This window comes from Callionymus lyra, chromosome 1, assembly GCF_982586985.1.
Source record: "Callionymus lyra chromosome 1, fCalLyr1.hap1.1, whole genome shotgun sequence".
NCBI classification, from domain to species: domain Eukaryota; kingdom Metazoa; phylum Chordata; class Actinopteri; order Syngnathiformes; family Callionymidae; genus Callionymus; species Callionymus lyra.
In genome coordinates, this window is record NC_141818.1 from 36,355,463 (window position 1) to 36,367,233 (window position 11,771).

At 32.8% G+C, this 11,771-nt stretch overlaps 1 protein-coding gene across 1 annotated transcript; it reads left to right on the forward strand.

Moving 5' to 3' along the window:
- Window positions 1-6,405: 6,405 nt before the first annotated feature.
- pycr1b (pyrroline-5-carboxylate reductase 1b) lies at window positions 6,406-11,771 on the forward strand. The gene is made up of 9 exons (XM_087805420.1): window positions 6,406-6,544; window positions 6,932-7,008; window positions 7,696-7,766; window positions 7,846-8,025; window positions 8,115-8,222; window positions 9,464-9,577; window positions 10,580-10,672; window positions 11,011-11,174; window positions 11,244-11,771. Exons 2-9 carry the CDS (start codon window positions 6,942-6,944, stop codon window positions 11,413-11,415), a joined length of 969 nt encoding a protein of 322 aa, XP_087661546.1. The 5' UTR covers window positions 6,406-6,544; window positions 6,932-6,941; the 3' UTR covers window positions 11,416-11,771.

An 11,771-nucleotide genomic window follows, 5' to 3' on the forward strand; every position in this document is an offset into this window, starting at 1 on the left:
GTGAAGTTTTTAACAGTTTCTCCATGTAACACGTGTTATGGGGTGGTTACCTTATCAAACCTCGTCTAATGACCCAAAAAAATTAGTAAAATCCTGAAAATTATTTGGGAGCCTTCTCGCTTATTTTGGCTCTTACAAATGTTTGAGTGACAATATTTAATTTTTGGGATGTCACCTGAATAAACTGTGTACTTTATACGGCCTCTGCTGTGGGGTGACATGTAAAAAATGTGGGATTTTCTTCTTAAAAAAAAAAAAATAGACTTTGTTTTAAACTAATATTTACAGATGATACAAAAAAAATAATTATATTATATAATAATATTTAATCGTAATATATTATAAATAATTATTTATATTTAAAAGTGTAAAAGTTCAATAACTTTTTTTGTTTCACTCTCATTTTGTTAATTGGGATTTAAAGAAACTATACTTTTATATTTAAAAAATAAGTATTTATTAACAATGCCATTAAACCTTTTATTATGTTCTTGAAAACACATACATTTATAGTTTTTATAACTTTTGAATATGATTTAAATTACAACAGACTAAGGGCAACGGTTCCCATCAACATGTTCCCAGAAGTCCCTGATATCAGCTGGAATGAAAAGAATGAAGGCTCCACTGACCCCTCCTGGACCACGCCTCGCTGAAGGGACTTCCATCTGACCTCTGGTGCCCTTTATGGGTTTCATGTATCAAGAGCTCCCACCAGACACAGACGGCCCAGCTTCCTACTGAGGACTTTCTAGATCAGCATATCTTCCACAGATATAAATAGCATGTGTTCTCTGGTATCTCTGGCATCCCTGCCATCTGTAAACTCTCCAGCAGCTTCCATTGACGGTTCCTCGATGGTTAAAAATACTCCTGCATTAATGACACTTCGCTCCCAGACCTGAAGAAAACATGAGGCCCTTTCCCTGCAGTGATGCAGCCCTCGCTCTGCCTGAGTAAAACTTTTAAACTAATGTACAGTTAATTGCATTATTAATTCAATTAACAAATTATTTTTACCCTTTTTATACTTTTTACTATTTAATTTCCCTTTTAAATACAAGTAAAACCTATACATTTTTTTAATTCATACATTTCTATTATTAATATGTAACCTCTAGTAAAACTCATCTTTTTATTTGTGTTATTATTTCTTATCAATAAATAAAAGTAAAATGTTTGATTATTTGTAATTTTTTTTAAATGTAGTCTTTTTAAATTACGTTGACATGTGTTCGCCATAGTTTTATTTAATTGCTTATGCTTCAATAAAATTGATATTTCAGTTCATTTCCAGGTGATTAAAATTACACTATCCTCATTATTTAACCCTAACTACTTTAACCTTTAATCATATTTTTTAAAACGTCACTTTCCTTGTTTTGGCCCCTTTAGTTAATTATTTACCAACCCTGATGCAACTGTTCAGTGCAGTTAAAATAATAATATAAGTATAATAAAGTCATAATAATAGTAATAATAAAAGTATAATGCAAGGAGAGAATACCATTGAATCCCTATTTTTGTATTTTACGATTCAAAATTATTGTCTTTTTAAACTAATCGTTGGCTAAAGATTGAAACTCTTCTGCTGATGTTTGGACTCTCGCTCAGCAGCTGCAGAATGTCCTGCTGGTTTTATCTTCTCCTCCCAGAGGGCCTCGCACACTTGTCGGAGAGAGTGATGATTGTAAGAAAGAATAGTTCTCCCTAATAGAATTAGAATGAGTCTACTATATTCAGAAAAAGCCAAAACTGTCAATCAAATATTGGGATCGATTTACAGCCCCTTTAATTCCTCAAAGTGTCAGAAAATATGAAGAAAAAAATCATGTTTTGACTTGTTCGGTTCTAAGTCAACATGGAAATACATCTGTTTTCTTAAGAATAGTAAATATATGAAATGTATAAAAGGAAGAAATCGATCATTTACTAATTTTTCTTCTCAAAAAGAGCTAAAGACGAGCAAAGAAAATGACCTCATGTGTGAAGTTTAAATCAGAAATATGAACTGTTTGTTTGTTAGCCAATGCTAGCTAGCGGTGATCTGTTAGCGACTTTGTTCCTATTAGCTGTTATTAAACAAAACCAGTTCTGATTCAATTTATTTTTCTTAAAGTTAACGTCTTTGTTCATGAACTCATATTTTAAAAAGGCTTATAAAGGTGTTTTAACGCAAAACGTAGGTGTCAGAAACGCATCTAACCAACACCCGCTAGCGCAGGCTGCTAGCTCATTTAGCTTGTTTTTGACAGTCATACTTCTGTAGAAAAATAATTAACATGTGAACTTTGAAATCTCTTTTTTTCTTTTTATTCTTTCACTTGACTCAGTTCTCAAATAATTTTTGCTCTGATAGCGTAGATTTCTTTGTTTAAAAGTCAACAGTACAAAGGGAGAAAAGTATCGCTAAGACATATTTTCAACATGTTAGTTAGTGCTTTATCTGGTAACATGTGTTGTATAAAATGAGTTGCGTGTCGTGTGTGGCTGGGACTGTGTGTCCACAAGGCTTCTATTGTTCCCACTTTAATCCCTTTATTAGTTTTGAGAAAAAGGATTTAAAGCTGCTAAACTTCTTCGCGTCGCTTCTTTTGTGTGCAGACCTACTTGTTCCGCACGGCAGGAGGGAGACGAGCAGCAGGGAAGCTTTTTTTCTGTGTCTGTGTGATATTAAAAATGCACATATTCAGTGTGAAAACTTCTCCCCCACATGTGTGGCCGCACACCAACTTACCTCTTAATCAACAAACAACTCTCCACGGACATGTGCGGGCGAGCGGCGGCGAAGATTTGCACAAAGTTGTATTTTATAATAAATCTCTTTGGTTTTCTGTCGAGCAAAGAAAGACGAAATGAGTTTTTTCTCTGCCGCTGCTGCTGCTCACGTGTCGACTGATAAATGCTTGACTCACTTTGTGTGTCCAAAACTTACTTGTAAGATGATTAAAGTTTGAACATAATATGGTAATATGGATGTTTATTAGCGTCATTAGAATATTATTTGGTTGAATTTAATGTTTAAATGTTACCCAGATATTCTAATACCAATAATTTCAAAATATATTTTATCAATCATTTTTTTTGGTAATTTGTATACTTTTAATTCAATCTAAAAATAGTGGCACCATTATTTTTATGCAATATATTGAATTTAGAAAATGTATTTTTGAATGATCGGAATTAGAATATCAAACTCTGTATAATAAATTATTTAATTTAATTATTCTTTAAAACAAAAAAACATTTTAAAATACAAATCATTAAATGAAATTATTCTTTAAAACAAAAAAACATTTTAACATACAAATTATTAAATGAAATTATTCTTTAAAACAAAAAAACATTTTAACATACAAATTATTAAATTAAATTATTCATTAAAACAAAAAAATCATTTGAATATACAAATTATTAAATTAAATTATTCTTCAAAACAAAAAAATCATTTGAATATACAAATGATTAAATTACATTATTCTTTAAAACAAAAAAGATTTTAACATACATATTATTAAATTAGATTATTCTTTAAAACAAAAAAACATTTTAACATACAAATTATTAAATGAAATTATTCTTTAAAACAAAAAACATTTTAACATACAAATTATTAAATGTAATTATTCATTAAAACAAAAAAAACATTTGATTATACAAATTATTTAATTCAATTATTCTTCAAAACAAAAAAATCATTTGAATATACATATTATTAAATTAGATTATTCTTTAAAACAAAAAACATTTTAACATACATATTATTAAATTAGATTATTATTTAAAACAAAAAAACATTTTAAAATACAAATTATTAAATTAAATTATTCTTTAAAACAAAAAACATTTTAACATACAAATTATTAAATTAAATTATTCTTTTAAACAAAAACAATCATTTGAATATACATATTATTAAATTAGATTATTCTTTAAAACAAAAAAACATTTTAAAATACAAATTATTAAATTAAATTATTATTTAAAACAAAAAAAACATTTCTAAATAATTATAATTTATAAATATATACCTTTTTTGGAATTGGAATATTAAACTATATGTGTAATTCAATCATTTTGAGGATATTTTATTTTTTTTATTCAATTTTATTAAAAAGATCAAATAAAAAAGGTTCAAATTCAACCATCCAATATTCCGATGGCAACCATGTACTTTCATATACAAGAATATACTTTTGTTGACTACAAAAAAACTGTTAAAATGTTGTTTCCAACATCCATAGTTTGTGTTGTTTCATCACTATTTACCTGCTGAAAAATACCAACAACACTATATTTGCTTTAATGCGTTAAAAGTAAAAGATAATTCGTAAAAGGTGAGGAATAAATGATAGCAACATACTGATAAAAACAAGCTCGTACTATCATGACGGGAAGTGTTGTCAGGCTGGTTTAACAATGTGCAGATTTATTGTCCTGTGAAGGTTCAGTGATGCGTAGAGACGTCGACGTCTGACTCATTACCCAGGATTGGTTTCAGAGTTTCATCTGAAGAACACGCCTGCGTTTAAACCAACGAGACAGGAAACTTGTAACTGCATGACGAGACACGCTCAAAGAGACTGCTGGTCAAAATGCATTTGTGACTCACTATTAAGCCGCTAGTAAACAGTCAAATTATGAAGTATAAAACGTAAACTAAAACTCCTTAAACCACTGAATAGAATTTTCACGTCAGGCCGCACTGCTTAGTTTTAGCTTGAGGCTGCGTTCTTTTGTGAATACATTTTTTTAATTGAAAAATTGAATTCAGTCATTTGTATATTGTAAGATTGTCAATGTTTTTTTTAAATAATAATAGAAAATATTAATTTGTTTTAATTAATTAATGCCCTTTTTTTTACACATATACTTTAATATTCTGATTCCAACAATACAAAAAGAATGTTTCCAAATTCTAGATTTAAAAAAAATGCTTTTCTTTTTTTAACCCTTTAGTTACAGTATCTCAAGGTCAAGGTGAGCCAGTCGATTGAAAATAATATGTTTGTGGTATCCCTTGTGTTGTCAAGGTGAACGACCTCCATGGCTTCCTTAAATACCTTGACCCAGAGACAACACAAGGGATAAATAATTAAATTAAATCAATTGTTAACTGATAAGAAAAATTCGGTTTTTATGAATAATTGAATTTAATATCTTATAATTGGAAAGCTTGAATTAGTAAATTAGTTTGTTTTACAGATTAGATTTAAGAACGTGAATATTGAAAAATAACACTTAAAATTAAATATTCTACTTCCAATAATAATAATTAAAAAAAATGTACACTTTAAATTCAACATTGTCTTGTGGCACTTTTTTACATTTAAACATTTCTACATTTAATTTTTTAAAGGCTACCAATATTTTAACCACACAAGTTAAAAAATAAATCAACCCTTAAAAAAACGAATATAATTCAATACAAAAACTTAAATTAAATTCAAACATTCAATGTTCTGGTGACACTTCCCCTCCAACCATGGAATGGATGAACCTCACATATTCAAAAGTCTTTTGTAAGTCCTACATATATGCTATTATTCTGTTGATGGAACAGAGAAGGACATCTCCTGGCAGCTGAGACATCCCTGAGCTGTGCATTCTGCTTTATATATAGACCACAGCATATGTAATCTCTGCGTCTGCATTCCAGTCCAGAGTGTTGGTTCAGTTTTTGTCACGGTGAACTTGACCAGAGGAACCTTCTGTTCATCTTTTCATACGTACTGATGTCGGGGATTCTTTGTATCACAAATAACAAAAAGGAAAAATACATTTTAATACTATAGTGTACATATTTCCTTTTTCCTATTTTAAGTAGGTTTTATTCCCACAGCAACTGGTTCCACGTGTTCGTGTGGATTATCTTCGACTCCCCAGAGAAATATCCACTGGCCACAGATTATTAACTCGAAAAGATGACACAACTGTTTACTTTGTGACAACAAGACCTGAAGGGGACTAATGGTTCATGTTGACCCAGCTTTGAATCACATAACTTCCACGCATGACATATATATATTTTTTAAAATATGTTGCTGGGATAGAAAGCCACTGATTTTTTTTTCCAATATGTATTCGAATTAATTATTAACATTATTAACATTTATTATTAACATTAAATCAACTTTGATAATAAACTGTAATTCTAATTAAGAAAAACTGATTATTTGTATTATATACTTATTATAACATCGTTTTGACCTCACACAATATAATAATTATATCCTCTCAAATATCTATATATTGACCTATTTCAACAATGACATCTTTTTTCCTCCCACACTGATGCAACTCCCCCATGATCCCGCCCACCTTTAAAACGGAGCTTTCCATTGGCCATCGTTTTCGAGTCTTCGCTCTGATTGGCCGGCCGAGTGTTACTCACGTCCTTCAGTCTCATCAGTGGGTTGAGTAAAAAGGAAGCCACGTTGACCTGAGAAAAAAAAAGACTTCTTTTTTTCTTCCATCATCGGAAAAAGTTAGAAGCCCCGTCGAAACCCACCAGTTCAGCCTCTACCGCGTCACTTAAACACAGGTAAATGTATTTTTATAGCGGGTATAAGTCGACATTGTCTTTTTTCTACCGGCTTGCTAGCAGATGCTAACTGCTCATCGGCTAACGGAGATTTGAACCATCGTACATGTGTTTCTTATCTGCTGTTGACAATTGACACTATTTTATTGATGTTGATGATTAACAAATGTAAAACATAAAAATGACAAATGCTAATATCTTGTTTATGCTACCACAGTTTGTTATGATGATTATCATGTATGTGATTAAAGTAAACATCCGGTTTCAACAGTCATTGGATCATATATACAATATGTTTATTGTATCCACATGTGATGGTGAACGTGAATGTGGAGGAGATGGTTGCTAAGATATATTTATTTATTTATTTGTTTATTTATTTTGCAGACCTGGCAGGATGAGTGTGGGCTTCATTGGAGCGGGTCAACTGGCCCATGCCCTGGTCAAAGGCTTCACTGCTGCAGGTGAGACTGGTTTGAAAAACAAACAAAAAAAACATTTGAAGATGATGATACGACGATTAAACGATCCTTAAAGCAAATGATGAAATCACACGTAACCCTGAGGGAGAAAAAAATCATTCATTCATCAGTTTGTTTTTTTAAGTAATGACTAGCACCTCTTCAGACACAAACTGTTCCAACACACACGGCTGTGTTGCTTGTTAACCCACACATGACATTTAAAAAAAAATGTTGAAAACACAAGCAACATTGGAACCGGTCCTGTGAATATATACATTAATTTCACACCCACGGGTCATTTTTCAAAACAAACAACTTTTGGAATACATGGTATTGAACATACACATTGTATTATAAGAACAACGAATACTTTAAATGTCATGTGTGAAAATATGTTGTTTTTGGCAACATTACTAAAATAAATGTTGAAGCCCCTGAAACTAAAGTTCTTTCTATGCATTTCCTGTATTTAAAAAAACAAACAATGATTGATTAATTAAATGAAGGAGACCTCCTGAGGGATCATAAAGTTTTACCTTACCTCACCTTACCTACCTACCTAATAGTATAAAGAATTTGTGTGTAAAGGCACACAAAAAAGTTATTTTTGAAATCTTGAAAAGGTCAAATCCTGCGCCTCACCACACCTTGCAGTGGTCAGTACTCAAGGTCATCTTGTTTCTCCAGGTGTGATAGCAACACACAGAATCACCGCCAGTTCTCCAGACACAGACCTGCCCACCGTGTCAGGACTGAGGGTGAGAACCACTGTCTCCTGCTAATGTAACTGATTAAAAATAAAAGTATCATTAAAAAAAACAAACCTGTACCTTCTAGAAAATGGGAGTAAACCTGACGACGAGTAACAAGGAGGCCGTCCACAAGAGCGATGTTCTTTTCCTGGCCGTGAAGCCTCATATTATCCCGTTTGTCCTGGATGAGATCGGACCAGACATCGAGGACCGTCATCTTATCGTTTCCTGTGCTGCAGGCGTCACCATCAACTCTATAGAGAAGGTTTGACTTGAAATACATGTTGTTGTTTTTTTTACTTTAATCTTCAATTAAATCTGATCTTTTTTTTTCTTGATCTTCTGAATTTGCAGAAGTTAAATCAGTACCGTTCGGCTCCGAAGGTGATGAGATGTATGACCAACACTCCAGTGGTGGTGAGAGAAGGAGCAACAGTTTATGCGACAGGAACTCATGCAGAGGTAAATATCACATGGTGGTTAGAAAAATAATACAATTATGAATATAAATAAAAAGAGGCTTTTTTGGTAAATTAGAATATTAATTTATTTTTCCCTGTTTGTAAATTAATTAAAAAAAATATGTTAATAATAATATTGTAAGATTTCATAATAATAAAGGGTTGTATTATGGAAGTATATAAATTCCATTAGAATATTGACTGTTTGAATTTATTTTTTCAAATATTGAAAGGTTGAAATAATTTCAATTACTCAATATTTGTTATATTTTAATTTTAAATATTTTTTATTAGTTAATTTTAAACATTTTTAAATTCGTAGTCTTCTAAATTCAATATTTAAACATTTGAAGCATTTTAAATTCTATCTAAAAAATTTCCAAGCATTTTAAATTTAAAAAAAAAAGGAAAAAAAGCCGATGTCGTCACCTGATCGTTTATGAAAGTATGATCCAGTAACTCAGTACTCGTTTGGTTTTGTCTGGTGGCTCTGTTATGATGAATTTAAAAAGGCTTCGTATTTTTTAATATTGAATTTAAAATGATTCAAATTTAAAAAAAATTGAATAATCAAAATTAAAATATAACGAATATTGAATAATTGAGATTAAAATATAACAAATATTGAATAATTGAAATTAAAATATAACAAATATTGAATAATCAAAATTAAAATATAACAAATATTGAATAATTGAGATTAAAATATAACAAATATTAAATAATTGAAATTAAAATATAACAAATATTGAATAATCAAAATTAAAATATAACAAATATTCAATAATTGGGATTAAAATATAACAAATATTCAATAATTGAAATTAATATATAACAAATATTGAATAATCGAAATTGAAAAATAACAAATATTGAATAATTAAAATTAAAATATAACAAAAATTAAATAATTGAAATAAATTCAACCATTCAATATGCCATTCTGATGGCATTGATTTACTTCCATATTGTATGTAATTATTAAGTAGTTTTAAGTACATGTTCTCACAGCAGGAAATGTATCGAATAGTTCTTGAAACCTTTATCTGCAGCTCTGGAGCTTCATTGTGTTCAAGTCTTTACTAAAGTAAATGATGATGATGAGTTTATGATTTGTTTCTTTTTTTTAATGCAGGAAGCCTTGAATATTAGTACGATTCAGAATCTGTTCAATTAAATGGAGCTGAGGAAAAGAAACGATCAGACACAAAAAAAACGATTCTATTTGTCGCCTTCTTAAAGGTGGAGGACGGCAAGTTGCTGGAGCAGCTGATGGCGAGTGTGGGTTACTGCACGGAGGTGGAGGAGGACCTGATCGACGCTGTAACCGGGCTGAGTGGCAGCGGGCCGGCCTACGTAAGTGAACTTTACTTGGTCAGGTAATTCACACCTCAACAACACCGAGGATGAGTTCAATGCTGTCGTTGTAGAGACTCGAGCCTCTATATTTTAAGAACCAGTGCCAGGCCTCAGAGGGAAACATCTACAACAAAACTTGCCAAAACAAACAACAAACAAAATCTTTTCTGAGTCGAATTTGAGGGTCGAATGAAATTTATATTTACTTCATGGTCTGATAATATTATTTTTAATTCTTAGAGGATCTATTTATCTTCCTTTGACATTAGGTTCACTCTTTTTAAAAGTCTCTTTGTAATTATTGACCATTGTCTATTTTCTTTGTTTCGATCTTGAAAACGGCAACTTTATACGATATCATATCTTTATATCGACATTAAAATAGATCTAATTCTGACATTAACGATCCTACCTGCCATGACGGGTTGGATTTGACGCGACAAAATTGTTGAAAAACAAACCGAGATCCATTTTAAGATTGTATCAAACGGAGAAACGATCTATATATGGATTCATCATCCATCCGGTCATTGACACAATATAAAAGAAAAGTGTAATTTACTGTAGAAGGATTTATCATTGACTTATTATGGAGATGACTTCAGGCGGGCCACCACCCACTCCGGGCCAAGTATGGACCCATTAGTGAGATGTGCACGGTTGGAAGTGATCGCAGGGTGGAGCTCATCACTGCCACTGACGATATATTTGAGTCAGGACATCATCCAGACATTTAACCTTCATCTCACAACCCGCAAGACACACTTGGCCAAAAATGACAAGCTGAGGTTGATGAGCTGGAGCGTTTCATAAAGTCTGTTCGTCGATACTGTTCGTCCAAAAATGTGTTAAAAAAAACCTTCTTAGCTCAACACTGCACTGAAGCTTATCTAAATCTTGTTTATGTGTTTTCACCTCTTGTCGGTTTCAGTCTCAAGATTTCCGCAAAGGCTCTGAAAAGAATAGAAATGGATTATTTGTTGGTTTTTTTTCAAACAGGCGTTCACAGCACTCGATGCTCTCGCGGACGGTGGGGTGAAGATGGGTCTGCCGAGGAGACTCGCCGTCCGGCTCGGAGCTCAGGCTCTGCTGGTGAGTTTTGTCCATTTTTCTGTGTCTCTGAGCGACGCTTTGTTAAGAATATAATCGATTTGTTAATATCACTTTTGCTTTCGGTATCACAACAGTTGGTTAGTTAATAATCAAGGTCAGAAAACCTATATTTCAGATATTTTAATAAGAAGACTATTAGTCTGGTGTTGATGCGTAAAATTAAAACAAAAATAAATCAGTTTCTCGTACATCAAAGTTGGCAAAAAATTAAGCCTGAATAATGAAATGAAAATCAATAATAGATAAGAATAAATAATGAAAGTGTTTATGATCGGAGTGAATTCAAATTCACGCTGTGGAATCTCTTCCCCTTTCAGGGAGCAGCTAAAATGTTGCTGGAGTCCGAGCAGCACCCTGGACAGCTGAAGGACAACGTTTGCTCACCAGGGGGCGCCACCATCCACGCCCTCCACGTCATGGAGAGCGGCGGCTTCCGCAGCCTCCTGATCAACGCTGTGGAGGCGTCTTGCATCAGAACACGGTGAGACCGGAGCGGCGCTGGCGTGCGCTGATGTTGTTTCCGACTGACTCTGGATTCTTCTCCTCGCAGCGAGCTGCAGTTCTTGGCCGACCAGGAGAGAATCTCTCCGGCAGCCATCAAGAAAACCACCCTGGACAAGGTTCTGCAGCAGCCGGGAGTGACGGTCAGCGGGAACGGGAACGGCAAATCCGGACTCAGTCTCTTCAACACGCGCAGCAACGGGGTCAAGAAGAAGAACTGAGTCAGCAACTCCTCCCCCCCCAACCTCCCTCATCTGTCTAGACCACGACTCCAAGGACAGAAATCATCGACCAGATAATTTCGGCAGGTTATTTATTCCTACCCACAAGACTTGACATCCCTGTGTGGGATCCGTTACTTCAACAACTTTATAAAAGTTCTTTAAATATTTTCATCCAAAGACACAATAAGACACAGATGCGCCAACCATCAGGTGCCTTTTGTGCCGTTTCCGTTACCAGAAGACTTCATGGATTTCTCAAAACACGTTTTAAAAATGTCAATGTTCTATAAATCCGTCCAACTAATGTGTTTTATTTCTGAATATTTTCACTATTAAAAGAAGCAGAACTGAAA

Bases quoted from the DNA above. Each gene is read 5' to 3' on its own strand.
- pycr1b (XM_087805420.1), top strand. From the start codon at position 6,942: ATGAGTGTGGGCTTCATTGGAGCGGGTCAACTGGCCCATGCCCTGGTC. The intron at 8,026-8,114 runs GTTTGACTTGAA...CTGAATTTGCAG, and splicing joins CCATCAACTCTATAGAGAAG to AAGTTAAATCAGTACCGTTC. The intron at 11,175-11,243 runs GTGAGACCGGAG...TTCTCCTCGCAG, and splicing joins GCGTCTTGCATCAGAACACG to CGAGCTGCAGTTCTTGGCCG.